The sequence below is a fragment of the Colossoma macropomum genome, unplaced genomic scaffold (assembly GCF_904425465.1).
Source record: "Colossoma macropomum unplaced genomic scaffold, Colossoma_macropomum, whole genome shotgun sequence".
NCBI lineage: Eukaryota > Metazoa > Chordata > Actinopteri > Characiformes > Serrasalmidae > Colossoma > Colossoma macropomum.
Window position 1 is genome coordinate 2781711 of NW_023494809.1, and position 17239 is coordinate 2798949.

The 17239-nt window shown below is 42.7% G+C and overlaps 2 protein-coding genes across 2 annotated transcripts; one reads left to right on the forward strand and one right to left on the reverse strand.

The window, feature by feature from the left end:
* Positions 1–2979: 2979 nt before the first annotated feature.
* Positions 2980–4343, reverse strand: rpp38 (ribonuclease P/MRP 38 subunit). The gene has a single exon (XM_036558390.1). The coding sequence runs from the start codon at positions 4102–4104 to the stop codon at positions 3199–3201; it is 906 nt and encodes a 301-aa protein (XP_036414283.1). The 5' UTR covers positions 4105–4343; the 3' UTR covers positions 2980–3198.
* Positions 4344–12042: 7699 nt separating this feature from the next.
* Positions 12043–16929, forward strand: acbd7 (acyl-CoA binding domain containing 7). Its single transcript, XM_036558787.1, has 4 exons — positions 12043–12170; positions 14312–14429; positions 14516–14578; positions 16603–16929. Exons 1-4 carry the CDS (start codon positions 12159–12161, stop codon positions 16674–16676), a joined length of 267 nt encoding a protein of 88 aa, XP_036414680.1. The 5' UTR covers positions 12043–12158; the 3' UTR covers positions 16677–16929.
* The last annotated feature ends 310 nt before the right edge of the window (positions 16930–17239 follow it).

Sequence of the window (17239 nt, forward strand, 5' to 3'; positions counted from 1 at the left end):
TAGTCATTCAGACTGGTTTGATATGAAATGTGTTGTTCTAGAGGAGGGTATCTCAACCACTGGGCCGTGGCCCACAAACACCCTCTGATGGTCCTCAGGCCAATACTGAGTGGGTGGCAGTGGGCCATACTGGGCCTGCAATGGCAGTTTGCCATAAAAATAAAAAATAATTGACTTAACAGTAAACAATATTAATACGAGGCCTGCGAAAACGGCAGAAAAAAATGTCCCAATTTTTTGCTTCTCGACTCTAAAAACCAAATATTCTCCCCCCGATGTTTCATCTGTCCACCTGCAACACTGCAAAAAAGAAACTGTTGTAGGAACATTCCACTTAATTTGCTACCGTTCTGTTGATTTTATGTTCTCTGATGTAGGTTACGTAAGGACACACTGTGCTCCCAATTTCCCAAAAATGTTGTTAAGTTAAAAAGCTGAGTTTTGTTTTCTTTTGGGCCTTGAGGTGGAAAAGGTTGATAACCCCTGTTCTAGAGAACCCAAGTCAGAATTGTCCACAGTGGTACTAATAAGGGGGTCATTCTACAGAAACGTCCATTTTTGTGTCCGTAGCATTTACAGACATATTACACTTATAAACATGTTAGGGTTACAATTTATTTACATTTTAAAATAAAACAATTTATTTTAACAATTAGACCTTCTTGAGCCTCAATTTAGCAATATTGGTTTTTAAATCAATTATCTAGAATTCCAAACATCACAAAATTGCTCGTCCTCACAGTCATGTGTGGCCATATTTTTTTTCTGCAATTTTAACTGCAATAATCTATACATGACTATGAAATATATTATTTAAATTATATAAAGAAAACAAATGCCAAGTAAATATTATAAAATATATAATGAAAGTTCCCCAGGAGTCGTGTCACTGGTGTTACTGCGTAACAAAAAATCTCTTATTTTGAATTAAAAGTCACACTGATGACATCACTCGACTTCTTTTTACCTGTTTTCTGAGGATCTATGAAGAAAAGCACATGGTGAGTCCACTGTGTCTTTCAGTTATCAGAGATTTTCTCATTTAGCTCATGATTTCATACGAAGCTTTTAGCTGAAGTCACTGGTGTGACCGACTTTATTCTTAGGTATTTGTGAAAAAATAGAATACAAATGGATTAAATTACATATTTTAGTGGATATTCCATGACTGACAACATGTGGTTTGATGCTCTGTAGCAGCCATTTTGTAAAATGTATTTTTCATGGTGTTACCTTTCTTATGTGTAACACCAATGACGATCAGTAACACCAGTGAGTCCTATGGAGAGATAGAAAAGTGGACGTTTCTGTAGAATGACCCAAGAACCAGATGTCTGAAGCAATTCATGTACTACCTCACAGAAAGCTATTACACAAAAAAGGTTGCAAATACAGTGCCTGAGGCCTTTCAGGGGAACTCCACCTGTTTTTTAAAAAATTCTACATAATTAAGTGAAAGATGTAAGCAAATGAATTCAAAGTGGTTTGTTCAGAAATGCTCTGTTCAAGAGAATTCAAGAGAATTATACTATAGCTGCTTTTCTCACATCTCAAGCAGGAAACTTTTCCTCAAAAGTAGAACAGTTTCTAGTAAAATGTCTCTTAACGTTCAGTTTTCATACAAGGCTGAAGTCAGCTTCTCATTCTCCCGTTCCACCTTATATTGTGCCTGAGGCTCCAGAATGTAGCTGCTGCACCATTTAAGGTGGAACGGGAAAATTCGAACAAGAAACTGACTAAAGCTTCGTGACTTTTGGTGTCTGACAGTTTCTTGTTGCAGATTAAACATATCAGGAAACTGATTGCTTATAAATCCAAATAAGTCCATTCATCTCCAAATTATTGATGTTTGTCTTAAACCTTTCTCTTTGCCTTTTCGCTACTAGCTAGGCAAGACTGTTGTCTGCGTTGCTGTGATGACCAGCAGTCTGCAATTAGCAGTTATGGACATATGTTGCTGACCCCTGGCCTATACGGAGCCAGTGGGCCTGTGATGGAACTTTATCATATATATCAGTGGAAAAAAATGACTTAAGAAAAAAGAAATAGAAAATGGTTTCAGACAGTAAACATCGCACAAAAATTACAGTAACAGTGCATGACGGCAGCTTATTTGTCTTTTGCCTCTATAAACAAAATACACTCTGCCTGACCTTTCAGTTGTCCAGTTGCACCAATATTCTGCTGATTTTTTATCTTCACTGATAACGTCACATACTGCAGGGGTACTGCAGAAATAATGCAAACATCACTGTTGAAAAGTTGGACCTTCGTGTTTTCAAGTAATAAACAGTTGGACATTGAGGTGGAAAAGGTTGAGGACCCCTGTTTTAATCCATTCATAGTAGAGTGATATACATGTAGGGCTTTGTAGGGCAAAATATCACCCAAAAGAACACTTATTTCAGATTTATGCGTATTTTACTGTCATCAACATTGCATTTTGCTGTTGTCAGAAGAAAACCTATCTCCATTTTTTCAGTTTTTGACATATTTCGAAAGTGCCTGTTGCATTTCATGAAGAATGGAAGGAAAGAAATAACTCAAAATGACTTTGGGGTCTGGTTCCATTGACTTAGATTAAAAGTAAAGCATGTTTTTTCCTTTTCCTGTAAAGTTCCCATTTTGGAGATACGAGGTTTTCTTCTGACAACATTGAAATAAAAACTCAGAAGACACTTATAGGTTCACTGGTGGTTTTGTATAGTAAATAAAATGGCTCTATTTGTGTTGTAGTCATGGAGACTCCTGGTTCCCATCACCACCACTGTATAGAAATCAGAGTCTGTAAGTTTCTCTACAGTGAACTACTTCACATCAAACCACTCTAAATGCTGACATGAATTATTCAGAACTTTGGAAAAGTTGGTGGAATTCCCCTTTATATGTTGCTTCATTGTAGGTCTGCAATTATGTTTTAGCCTAAACAAGTTAATGCAGGGTGTTGTATGGATGGAAAAACAGGGCCCAATGAAAAGGTATTTTGAGGGTTATCACTTTTACTGTTATCAACAAAACTCTAGACACCTGTAGACTCATTGGTGGTTTTAGATTGCAAAGAAATAATAATTAAAAAGCTATATTTTCATTTAGACATCATGATTCCTGCCTCAATTACTGTAAGGAAATGGCAGTAAAATGTACATTTCTTATCAAAATACTAGAATTGACTGTTTACATAACGACTGAAGTCATTGGTCATTTCTTCAGTGCCTTCTTCTTCTTGGGTTTCCGGATTTTTGAAGGATTTGGGATGGTTTTCTTGACTTTAAGCGGCTGGAGCGACAGGCTCGGATCTTCTTCGTCAGCCTCCGGTGAAAACTCCAGTTTTCTCTTTTGCCCTTTTGACTCGATCTGATCTGACTGGGCGTCTTCAGCCTTAACTGGATCTGTAAAGGAGTCCTCTGTTTGAACCGGATCTGACTGCGAGTCTCTGGGCTGCTCCTCACTTTCATCTGGATCTAAATGGGAGCTTTCCCCCTGGATCTCGCCCTCCAGCCCGGCTGGGGTTAGTTCACTCTCCGCGGGCATCCAGGCTACGAGCAGCGGCGGCACCTTAGCCGCGATCTGCCGCACTGTATCGGCGAAGTCTATGGTTCTCCGCCTGAAGCCCAGCGCCAGCACGCTGCTCACGCCCAGAACCCCCGAGAGACTCGCGCTCAGCTCCGGCACCTGACAGGCCGGCACCGCCCTGGTCTTACTTAGTGGAATAAGGTGGCTGGTCATGTGCGCCGGCTGGGCCGAGCTGCAGACCAGCACCAGGCTGAGCTCGTCCCTCTCCAGGCCTTTGGTCACCTCGTTGATGCCGAGTGCCAGCTGCCTCCGCGCGGCCTCGTCGCTCCAGCCCGGCCGCTGAGGTCCATTTTCGGCTTCGGCGGGCTCCGAGTCTCGCTCCTTCGCTTTTCTTTTGCTGCGGAAATCCTTAGCTTTCCTCGGGTTCTTCCAGAGCCCGACAGTGTCTATCCTGTCCCTCAGCGTTTTCAGTATAAATCCCTTCAGACCTCTCTCTAACGGCGCCCATCGGAGGTTGTACGGGTTGTTCAGAGACGTTTTCACCGGGATCGGCTTCTTCTTCTCCTTCTTAGCTTTCCCCGGAGCGGCCATCCTGCTCTCACAGCCCCAGCATGACCGGCTAAGGGACGAAAACTAGCCCGGCCGCTGCCTAAAGTAACTTCTTTGTGATGAGACGCTGCGTTTAGAACAGGTTTCAGTAGAGTCTGATCTTTGTCGTGCAGTCCTGCCTCAGATCAGACTTAAAATGCGCAGATATTCGTCTGAAAATAGTCACACGTGTGGAGCGTTACCGCGCGGTGCCATGTTTTGTTGACTCCCGCTGCAGACCTCCGGACCAGAGATCATGTATAGAGGAGAGTGTCCACTCTACAGTGTTTTCCGGGCGTCTCAAATGCTAGAGGGCGCTCCCGAGTGAGTCCAAAATGAATGGGTTGATATGGAGCATTTGAGTAAAATCATAGTTTATAAATGCTCAAACATTTTTAATGTAAAAGAATACAATCATTTCCTGAACACAGAACAGCATAAAACATTTTAACACCGCTGTTATATTTTTAAGAGCTTTTAAACTCGAGTTATAGGAGTTTAAAACGGCGTCTCATGTACGTCATGACGTCAGTGAGCGCGAATAGCCAATGAGCTGCTCCGCTCGCCAATCAATCATCACTCTCTGGCAGTAAAGCCCGCCTCCTGCTGCCCAAAACCCGTTTGCTGTAGAAAAAAGGAAACATACAGGTGAGTTTTCTTTGTTTTTTTAGTGAAATACATCCTTCTACTTTCTAAAATTAAAGGACAGTTCTGGTTCAGTGATTAGAAACTATTTTAACTTTTCGTTTTTAGTCACTGAGCTCCATTCACTCCCATTCACTGAGGACTCCCTCGAGGGCGCCCTCTGCTGTTCAGCAGTCCTGTTTTTGATATAACGGGGGGGAAATAGGAAGTGGCCAAGCTCCACATAAACGGCTCTGCTCCGGACCTCCGCTCCGCTAAGGAGCCAATCAAATTGCAGAACAGTGACGTCACACGTGGCAACTAGCTGTCAAAATAAAAGGTCTGTAACGCTGTGAGGCTCACCTTGTTTTACTCTTACCTTTAACCGTTCAAAAACACAGCTGTCCATCAATCAAATATTATTATTTTACTAAAACCAACTTGTTTTGCAATCCCAGATAGCAAAATTATTCTGGATCAATGTTCATTTTTTCATCGCCTGTGCATCAAATCAGTGTTGAAATCCGACGACAGAAATTATTTATTTGTGCACGTTAATTTTATGCTGATTCAACACTGATTCAGTGTTATTTTTTGACGATCTAAACGTAAAATCAATATAAAATACTGTCACCGTGAACACATTCCTCCATATGCTCTTCACTGGTTTCCTAAAAAATGGGATTTTATCTTTATTTGTATTTATCTTTTGTGTTAATCTTGTGTTATATTAAGTATTTATTTTTTTATTCTGTTCTTATAACGTATACTGTGTTTTTGTGGCGCCAAGAAGCACATTTACATGACTAGCTGTTCTGAGAAGCTTTTTATTCCTGAGCTGAGCTGGAGTTCTGCAATTTGATTGCCTCCTCAGCGGAGCGGAGCTCCGGAGGTCTGCGGCTGGACCCTTCTCCCACACAAAGTTGATGGTCCTGTTTAAAAAACACGACACCACCTAGTGTTTAGGTTCAGCACAACTGTGCTATCGAAGTCCAACCAGAGAATGACTGAGTCCGAACCTGAAGGCAGCTGTCTCGATGCCTTCCTGCCTGCGCTGTCTCATAAGTCAGTGCCTTAGAAAGCAGCGTTGTCCACTGTGTCAGTGCTGATATGTTCTACTATTTATTTCTAACCGCATCGGCGTGGATACACAGGATTATGGGGTATAGGATATGTAAGGTAGGGAAGAAAACATCAACGCTGCGTTCAAAAAGGGCTGAACAGGCAGAGTTTATACAGACACTGGATTCGGCTGTGACTGGCTGCCTTCCAGCCTCAGAATACTATAACAGTACGCAGACAGGTAATGGGTTAATATGGAGCATTTCAGCAAAACTGTAGTTTATAAATGAAGCGTGTTTTATTTAGAAGGATTCATTCATTTCCTGAACACAGAACTATAAAAAACATTTTGACACCACTGTTATTTTTAGCGCTTTGGGAGTTTTGTAATGTGCCTTATTTCATGATATCAGTGACAATAAACCACTTCACACAGTCAGCACTCAGTAGCAGTAATGCTAACCAATTAGTACTGCTACTGAGTGCTGATTGGTTGGCATTACTGCTACTGAGTGATGATTGGTTAGCATTACTGTTACTGCGTGCTATTTGGATGGCATTACTGCTATTGCATGCTAATTGGTTAGCATTACTGCTACTGAGTGATGATTGGTTGGCATTACTGCTACTGAGTGATGATTGGTTAGCATTACTGCTACTGAGTGATGATTGGTTAGCAGTTACTGCTACTGCATGCTGATTGGTTGGCATTACTGCTACTGAGTGCTGATTGGTTAGCATTACTGCTACTGAGTGCTGATTGGTTGGCATTACTGCTACTGAGTGCTGATTGGTTGGCATTAGTGCCACTGAGTGCTGATTGGTTAGCATTACTGCTGCTGAGTGCTGATTGGTAGGACTTGCTCATGGGCGCCCTCTGGCATTCTGCACTCATGTTTTCGCTGTAATGGGAGAAATATGAAGTGGCCAGGCTGCCCTCAGACCAGCTCTGATCCAGCATCAAATAGACACCAGCATCATTCAGAACCTCTTTTCTAATTGTATCCTTTGTTTAACCATTTAATTATGCAGAAATATCAAAAAGAAACTGGTGAAATAAAGGTGGATTCCAGCCTAAAGGTAGTGTTTAACATAGTATTAACTGTGTTATGCAGTGTTCTGTAGTGCACTGTCATATCCCTCAGTCTCATGGGTTTGACAGAATTCACAGTTTTGTATCATTTTCACGTTTTTATCATCATTGTTGTCTCACTGTAATATCCAGCATGTATTAAGGAAAAAGTCGTACAAGCAGGAATGCCTGGGGTGTCAACCAGTCCTGACTTGGCAATAGAAAACAGTAATGTTACAGGGTAAAAACTGACTGTTTCAGCTCATAAAACCACTCAAGCGTCATTAGTAGATGTAATGGGAAGCACTACAAAAAAATGTACACTATGGGTCTTTTAAGATGTAAACAAAGTCATTTAGAGTAGTTTGGTGTAAAATACTCTGTTTTAGAGAAACGTACTGACTCAGAATTGTTTACAGTGTTGGTGATAGGAACCAGACGTCTGAAGACTTTAATGCTTCCAAAACCTCCACAAAATGGTTACAAATATGCCTTTTATATATCATCATCATCATCATCTTTAACCGCTTAGTCCAGCTACGGTCGCGGTAGCAGTTGGGAGAGCAGAGAATCCCAGATGACCCTGTCCCCCGCAACTTCCTCCAGCTCATTCCCGGGGACCCCAAGCCGCTCCCAGGCCAACCTGGAGATATAATCCCTCCAGCACGTCCTAGGACGACCCCGGGGTCTTATTCCGGTATGCCGTGCCTGGTACACCCCCACCGGGAGGCATCCAGGGGGCATCCAGATCAGATGCCTGAACCACCTCAGCTGGCTCCTCTCAATGCGGAGGAGTAGCGGCTCTACTCCGAGCTCCTCCCGGATGGCCGAGCTCCTCACCCTATCAAATAGAGTGTAGCCCGCCACCCTGCGAAGAAAGCTCATTTCCGCCACTTGTATTCGCGATCTCATTCTTTCGGTCATTACCCACAGCTCGTGACCATAGGTGAGGGTCGGGATGTAGAACGACCGGTAAACAGAGAGCTTCGCCTCACGGGTCAGCTCCCTCTTCACCGCTACAGTCCGGTACAGCGACCGCATTACTGCTGCCGCCTGTCCCAGCCTGCGGTCAATCTCAAGATCCTTCTTCCCATCACTCGTGAACAAGACCCCGAGATACTTAAAGTCCTTTCCCCCTTACCTGGAGTGGGCATGCCATCCTTTTCCGGGCTAAGACCATGGACTCAGACTTGGAGGTGCTGATCCGCATACCAACCGCTTCACACTCAGCTGCAAACTGCTCCAGTGCGCGCTGGAGGCATCCATGTGATCCAGCCAAAAGAACAACACCGTCTGCAAATAGCAGAGTCGCCACCATTCGGCCTCCACACATAATGCCCTCCTGACCACGGCTATGCCTTGACACCCTGTCCATGAATATCACGAACAGGAGTGGCGACAGGGCACAACCCTGGCGGAGTCCAACGCTAACACTGAAAGAGTCCGACTTTATGCCGAGTATACGAACACAGCTCTCACTCCGGGCGTACAGAGATTGAATGGCCCGGAGTAGCAGCCCCGGCACCCCATACTCCCAGAGGACCTCCCACAAGATATCTCGGGGAACACGGTCGTAAACCTTCTCCAAATCCACAGACTGGGTTGGCAAATTCCCGTGCCCCCTCAACAATCTGTGAGAGGGTGAAAAGCTGGTCCATTGTTCCACGGCCGGAATCCGCATTGTTCCTCCTCAATCCGAGGTTCAACTATCAGTCGAAGTCTCCTTTCTAGCACCTTGGCATAGACTTTCCCAGGGAGGCTGAGCAGTGTGATACCCCAATAGTTGGCACACACCCTCCGGTCCCCTTTCTTAAAAATAGGGACCACAACCCCGGTCTGCCAGTCCAAGGGTACCATTCCCGAGGTCCATGCAATATTGCAGAGGTGTGTCAGCCACGACAGCCCCACAATATCCAGAGCCTTAAGCATCTCCGGACGAATCTCATCCACCCTCGGTGCCTTGCCACTGAAGAGCTTGCCAACTACCTCAGTGACCTCCACCAGGGAAATGGAGCTTGCCACGCCAGAAGCCTCTGGCCCTGACTCCCGTGAGGGAGGCATGTCTCCCGGATTAAGGAGTTCCTCAAAGTGCTCCTTCCACCAACCTACAATATCCTCATTTGAAGTCAGAGCTTCCCCACCCCTGTCGAATACAGCTTGGGCGCAGCCACCCCGACCACTCCTGAGTTGCCGGACAGTCGTCCTTAACCTCCTTGAGGCCGACCGAAAGTCTTTTTCCACCTTTTTCGCCTGTCGGTACCTATCTGCTGAGTTGGGAGTCCTTCGGGCCATCCAGTCCCTAAAGGCCTCTTTCTTCAGCTTGATGGCCTCCCTCACCCCCGGTGTCCACCAGGGGGTTCTTACCCTGACAGGCACCAACAAGCTTTTGGCCACAGCTACGCATGGCAGCTTCCACAATGGAGGTTTTGAACAGGGTCCATTCAGACTCCATGTCCCCTACCTCCTCCGGGACATGAGAAAAGCTCTCCCGGAGGTGGGAGTTAAAATCTTTCCAAACAGGGGCCTCCGACAGTCGTTCCCAGCACACCCTCACTATTCGCTTGGGCCTACTGGGTCTGACCATCGGTCTTCCCTGCCATCTGATCCAACTCACCACCAGATGGTGATCGGTTGACAGCTCAGCACCTCTCTTCACCTGAGTGTCCAGAACATATGGTCCCAAGTCAGATGAAACGACAACAAAGTCGATCATTGACCTATGACCCAAGGAGCTCTGGTACCATGTACACTTATGAACATCCTTGTGTTCGAACTTGGTGTTCATTATGGACAATCCATGCCTGGCACAGAAGTCCAATAACAATTCACCATTCGGGTTTAGATCGGGCAGGCCGTTCTTCCCAATCACGCCTCTCCAGGTCTCCCAGTCATTGCCAACATGAGCATTGAAGTCTCCCAGTAAGACTATGGAGTCTGTAGGCGGGACCCTTTCCAGAGCCCCGCCCACTTGCTCCAAGAAGGCCGAATTCGCCTCAATGCGAATTAAAATCGCAGAGAGGAAAACTCTGACTGTTGTGTGTGCTTATGCACCAAACAGCAGGTCGGAGTATTCGGCCTTCTTGGAGCCTTTTATATATATTTTATGAATATTACAAAGCTGCCCAAGCAGTGTTTTACCATCATCAATACTACATACTTAAACTTATAAGATACCTGTAGGTTCACTGTTGGCTTTGGATAGTAAATAAAAAGGCTATATTTGTGTTGTAGACTTTGCAACTCCTGGTTTCTATCACCACCACTGTGAAAAAAAAATCTGAGCTTCTTTTTGAAATTTTGAAACATCTGTGGAATTCCCCTTTAAGAAATTGTGCCTCCCATAAACTTCCATGGGGAATAGAGTGAGACAGCAGAATTACCTATCAGAAACTATGCTGTTATAAAGTCATGCAGTATTGTCCAGCAGTTGTGCTACTATTTGTATCTCAAAACGAGACTTGATGAATGCGTGCACTTCTTAAAGCAAAATCATTCCAAATCTGAACAATGAAAGCATAAAAAAGACCCACAATTTAAAATCTGTTTAAAAAATATTTTTAAGGAAAATAATTTGAAGAAAATCTCTATGTAGGCTGTGGTCTGTCAATAGGCAATATAATTAATCTGTAACAAATGAATGTCCATATCTGAATATTTCCATTTGTCCATATGTTTACTGAGGTTTCTTAAGGCCATGTGAGGACATTTGTGTCACTGATCAAACCAAATGGCAAAAAATGAGTTTTTAATCACTTCATTTCTAATATCATATTAAACAAAACTAAATATGTTTTGGTCACATCAGACTGTTCAATTTAATGAAACAATAAAAAGCTCAATTTGAGTGTGAATAAAAGGAAGAAAATGAAAGGGGCATTATCTAATGCTCATCTAAATTGTAACTGTACGCAATTTCAGATCAGTTCACATCAATTTAGACCAATCAGAACATGTTCAGTGACCTTTTCCTCATCACAGTAAATGTGCTTGTTGGGCGTAATTGGGTCAAAGGTTTTATTGGACGTAATAATACTTACGTGTTCTGTTTTGTCTCATTTACTTAGTTCCTGTAATATAAACATGGTGCGTCATTTAAATGGGAAGAAAATTTTCTGCATAGCCAAGTCCTCAACAGCAGATTGGGCCTTGCCACCCTTTGGAAGGTTGCCAGGTCCATTAGTGTCCAGTCATGGCTGAATTGGACTGCATTACCAAGTCATAAATGCATGCAGTCTAGTTGAAGGCGATGGCAGGTCAAACTGGGGACCTTCTGGGCCGAAGTGCTGCAGAGCTCAGCGTTTACCCTCATCTAACACTCTGAATTCAGTTCATTAAGGCCTTGCAAATTAGCTGATGTGCTGAATCAGTTTTTAATGAGGCAGTGTGCTGAAGTCTGCAGTGGTTTGACCTGTAAGGACTCAAGCCTGACACATGTGCTTTAGGGTCTAAGAGGACTCTCACCAAAAAAGGTGAATTCTGCTGATTTTTCACATTTTTTGACTAATTTAATGGTTATGATGTGAACAAAGTCATTCAGAGTGGTTTGATGTGAAACGCTCCATTATAGAGAAACGTAGAGGGTCAGAATTCTTCACAGTGGTGGTGATAGGAACCAAATGTCTGGAGAGTTCAATGCCTCTAAAAGCTCCCTCACATACAGTTAGTACATGAAATGGTTATGAATACGCTGCCTGATGTCTGAGACATTACTATTGTTTTGTGATAGTTTTGGCCTAAAACATGTTATTAATCCATTTGAATCCATGCGTGGTGAAGGGATACATACAGGGCACTGTTTAGTCAAAACAGCCCCCAAAGAAAATAAATATATTCTTTCAGATTCTCCACTTTTTTTATTTATTTAAAAATAAAACTCATGTGGGTTCGTTGGCATGGCACATCTACGTTCACCGGTGGTTTGGGATAGTAAATAAAATGACGACCCCTGGTTAATATCACCACAACTGTAAAGAAAGCAGAGTCTGTACGCTTCCCTAGAATGAGCCACTTCACGTTAAACCGCTCTGAATGGCTCGGGTTATATCGCAACGACGGAATTATGCAAAAAAAATTGTAAAATCGGTGGTATTCCCCTTTAAAGCGCGGCATTCCTGTGATCTCAACACTGCGCTCTATGCTGAATGGGTGCTCTCTGCTCATTGGCTCTTTCCTCAGCCAATCAGCGCTCGCTCCGCCACACTGCGTCTCTGCCCGATGTGACCGTAAGCTGTAATTCATCAGCAGATCTGCGCTGCTTTAGAGAGGACGCAGTGAGTCTCCTGCACGCTCGCCTGACAACATGACTCTGCAGGTCGGTTCTCTTCTCTTCTCTTCTCTTTATCCGACTGTAGGACATTCTGTGAGTGTTTTGCCGTCGACCTTCATATCTGCGCCTCGCCCAACGCCGCTAAATCTCTGCTGTTAGCAGCTGTATTTGTATCCGAGGCCCGTTCGGCTTCTGTGTGGCTGTTTGGTTGCATTACTGCTCGTGCACATATTTAAGCTTTTCGTTTGAGCAGCTGGGTTTTGCGTCCTTACGTCATTCTAATGCCTTCATAGTACAACGCCGTGGACCGACATGCCGTTTTAGCCCTCTAGGGTTAATATCTAGGGCTGTATTAGATGACCAAACTGGCCAAACTTGAGCGTGCATTGGGGTTGATTGCGCGCGCACAATGGGCATTCAGATCGGCATGCACGTCCGTTTGCTAGTCGTTCAGCTGAACAATGGGTCGTGTACAGTGGAGGAAATAATGACCACGTTGCAGTGATTAAGAGTGGGCTTAGTGGGGCCAAGTGCACGTAGGAAATGGGTCAGATATGCACTGGCTGCTTTTCACAAGACCAGAAGGATTAGTTTGACTGGGAAGACTTAAAGTCACAGGAAACACAGGAAAATGTTTCTGTGATACTAAACTTGAGTGTTATATTACACATTCAGCAAACCTGAATAAAACGTATATGATTATGATGAAACACGGCTTAAAAACCACTGATCAGCCCTACCTGAGAACCATGTGGGCGTGGCTAATGAGCAGCTTGACTGACAGCTCGCTGTCCAATACTGCTAGGCTGCTCTGCCACTCATACAGAGCTAAAATCATTATCCAGCTTTTGTCTGACACTAACTGGACGACAAAAGTCATGGACAAACAGATGTGGAGATGGATGAACGAACACTGTTCGAGTTTGGATAAACAAATAAACAGGCAACAATAGCTTTGGGTAACGCAGGGTTAACTTAAGCTCGCTAAGTTTTCTGTCTCTGAAGCTGCTTTGTGGGCGGGGCAAGAGACGTCAGCCTTGTGATTGGTCAGGGGAATGATTACGGAAGCACTATCCAAGTTAGAACCGCCCAGTTTACATCGAGAGGGGAGAAATATGTAGAAATGTATCGACTACGATGATTTTTGATCATTGGAACGTTATTCAAAAGGTTTACTTAGTACGTATTTACTGTTTGCCCAAGTATCAAAATAGAGGTGGGCAGTATGACGATATTTTATCGTGTCATGATTAATTACGTAACAATATGCTTTTCTGAGCATATCATGAATATCATCAGTACTGAAAGAAGACTGACTAACTGCATGGTTACTGGTTCTGTTTAAATGGATTTAGTGCAGTGCAAAACAATGAGTGTGTTTACATGCACTTAGTAATCCGATAACTGTAGAAAATCAGATTTTGTCAGTAATCTGATCAACACGTTTACATGCACTTGAGTAATCAGATAATGGGAACAATCCTGAGTCGGACAGTAATCTGAGTTCTGCGTTGCAACCAGCCAATAAACTCACAGAAGAAAGACGCAACGTAAACGTAACGTAAAGCTCAAACTTCACGTCGCAGTTTTTTCAAAACATCACACCACTTTACCTGAAATATGGACATACATGATCTAGAAGATGAAGAGTATTTAAATCCTTTATTTCGTGTTTGGATTTAGCGCCGCTCCAAAAGTCTTTTGCTGCCATCTATGCATGCACAGACTGTGAAATCAATCCGAAAGAAATCAGAGTAAGAGTTTACATGCACTGAGAAATCTGATTACTGAGCTAAAATCCAGCCTCTTTATCAGATTTCCTAATCTGAGTATGGTGTTTACGTGACCATTTGAATAATCGGATAACTGCAGACATCCGATTATGATCGGATTGTTGAGTGTATGTAAACACACTCTCTGAATAAAAAATAGATGTTGTTGTAGACCTTTTTGATATGTGGCATTACAGGTTTATTATGTCTGTTATAACATATTAAATCTTAGAAATACAAAATATCATGATGCATATCGTTCGTTATGAAAATCGTGATATAATATTTTTGATTTATCAGCCTTTCCTACGTCTAAGTAATGTCGAATGAATGAAACCTTTTATATTAGTATATGTAAACACTCTTTTGACCTCCAGCAGTCGGGAGAATCTGAACCATCTTCTCTTAATGCAGAAGGAGTTTGAGCAATACGCAGACGATGTGAAGAAAGTGAAGACCAGGCCGACTGACCAGGAGCTGCTGGACCTGTATGGCCTCTATAAGCAAGCTGTTGTTGGGGACGTTAACATTGGTAAGGCCGCTTAAGCATTAAATACTTAAGCCTGTGTTTTGATTCTATGATGAACTTGTTTGCTGAAAGGTGAATGTTTTATGCAGATAAACCTGGAATGGCTGACTTGAAGGGAAAAGCCAAGTGGGATGCATGGAATTCCAGGAAAGGTAATACTGCAGGAAAACTGAATACTGTAACACATTGCCTTTGCTTCTTAATAATCTGAGCTGGGTCATATATCATCTGTATCAGTGTTCCCTGATACTGTTAAAGTTTTAGGGATATATTTGATACATAATGAGCATTATTTCCATTAAGATAATGGCTAAAAAACATAGAAATTATTTGAAATTTTATTTTGTGTGCTTTACCATTAGCATCCATGACATGACAGCTACGCAGTGCATACCATTTACTAGGTGGTAAATTAAACAAAAAGTTATAAAAGTGCTGTTTTCTGGATGCCATTTCCAATACATTATACAATACCTTTGGTGAACAGTCCAATCAAAAGCAAGTGTTTAGCAGATGCTCTTATCGAGAGCGACTTACAAAAAGTGCTTTGTCTATCTTTGCTAGTTACAAAAAGGTTAGAGAGAAAGCCGGTCCTGAGCTCAGATACTGCTAGAAACAGAAGTCCACGTTGATACCCAGAGAAAAAGGAACAGAGTTAAACACAGTGCAGTGCAATACAATACATTTCAATAAGTGCAGTACACACACACACACACACATCATCTAAACCGCTTATCCCTTTGGGTCGCGGTGGGATGCTGGAGCCTATCCCAGCTGTCATTGGGCGGAAGGCAGGATACACCCTGGAAGGGCGCCAGTCCATCGCAGGGCTAAGTGCAGTACAATACATTACAATTAATTACTTAACTCAGTGCTCCTTTAAGTGCTGTATAAAGAGATGTGTCTTCAGTCTGCGTTTAAAGACCGCAAGAGACTCTGCTGTACGGACAGCCAGTGGGAGTTCGTTCCACCAGTACAGAGAAAAGTCTTGATGCTTGTCTTCCACGCGTCTTGAAGGATGGCGGGTCGAGCCGAGCTGTACTCATTTACATTTATGGCATTTGGCAGATGCTCTTATCCAGAGCGACTTGCAGTCTGATCATTTTACACAGGTAGGTGAAGGTAGTGTTAGGAGTCTTGCCCAAGGACTCTTATTGGTATAGTGTAGGGGGCTTACCCAGGTGGGGATTGAACCCCAGTCTATAGTGTAGAAAGCAGAGGTGTTACCCACTACACTATACCAACCACTTCCACTACTTGAAGCTCGAAGGGTTCGACACACAGTTTGAGTTTTGACCATTGCCATCAGGTAGGGAGGGGATGGTCCGTTTTTGGCTTTGTAGGCATCAGGGTTTTAAATCTGATGAGTGCGGCTACAGGAAGCCAGTGAAGGGAGCGCAGCAGTGGAGTGACGTGACTGAACTTACTATGATTTCAAGACGAGCCGTATCTTGTAACATAGAGTAGCAGCACTCGGGACAAATTAACTCAATACTCGTTACCTTTATAAATACTAATTTATTCATTTTTTTAATGCTGACTTAAATATTATCTGTCATCATGATACCATGTTATACTTGTATATATATGTTATGATATAGGGTTTTATCAGTATTGCTCAGCCTAAACTTGTTGCACACTACACAGTAAAAAACGATGTTCATTAGTAAAGAAAATGGTTCTATATAGAACCATGAACACTCAAAGAACCCATTACATGAATGAAGTGTTCTTCACATTGATAGAGAATGTGCTGTTGATGGTTCTATAGAGAACCTTCTTTGAAAAGGGTTCAATGTAGCACCAAAAAGGGTTCTTCTATAGTAATTTGTCCTGACAAAAATAGAGGGAAAAAAAAGGTTTGAAAAAGGTTCTATATAGAACATCTACAGCACATTCTCTATCAATGTGAAGAACTCTTTATTCATGTAATGGGTTCTTTGAGTGTTCATGGCTCTATATAGAATTGTTATCTTGAAATAACGAGGTACTTATGTTGTGATCTCAAAATAACAATCCAGAAAATTATAGCAACAGCTCATGGCCTCTCCAGGCTTCCGTATCTCTATGGTCAAGCGAGCATCACTTTTTCCACAGAATCGGAGAATGAAATCCTGTTCTTTGAGGCTACATGTACTTTCTAAACTGTTTAATTATTCTGTTTTATGTTCCACAGGTATGTCCAAAGACGATGCCATGACTGCCTACATCGCCTTGGCCAAGGAAAGCATCAATAAATACGGAAAGTGATCCTCACAGCAGCTTATATTTTTAGATTAAATTTGCTTACAAACTAAATAATCAGTCAGATTTGCACCTGAATCCACAAAACAGTGGACATATTGTTTTAATTTTTTGTCTAATTTAGACAATTAACTTTTTTATTTACTTTTATTCTTGATATTGTCACCTGATTTGTCTTGACATTTAACAGTTAGGCGAGGCCTAAAGATGTAAAAGTAGTTTTTTTGCATAGCTTATAAAAATAACGAGTACATAAAAACTGATGTGCTGTGTTCTTTTCCATTACATGACGTCTGCTTTCAGGAAGAGGAGCAGAGCAGTTAAATAATCTTCACCCTTAAAAGGAAACTTACTTTAATTTAGGTCTGTGACATGAAGAGCACTTAATCAATATTCAGCTCTCCTCTCAAGTCTGAATAGTGGCATCGGTAGGCGATGTGCACGCACACACACACACACACACACACACACACACACACACACAGCAGAAAACAAGGACCTTTTTGTGCCTCTCACTAAAGGAACTTAGCCAAGTCCTCAAAGCAGTCTCATGCAGAATTCTAGATTAG

Coding starts and splice junctions, on each gene's coding strand:
- rpp38 (XM_036558390.1), bottom strand. CDS start 4,104: ATGGCCGCTCCGGGGAAAGCTAAGAAGGAGAAGAAGAAGCCGATCCCG.
- acbd7 (XM_036558787.1), top strand. Junction 14,430..14,515: donor TGTTGGGGACGTTAACATTG/GTAAGGCCGCTT, acceptor TGTTTTATGCAG/ATAAACCTGGAATGGCTGAC. Junction 14,579..16,602: donor TGCATGGAATTCCAGGAAAG/GTAATACTGCAG, acceptor TATGTTCCACAG/GTATGTCCAAAGACGATGCC.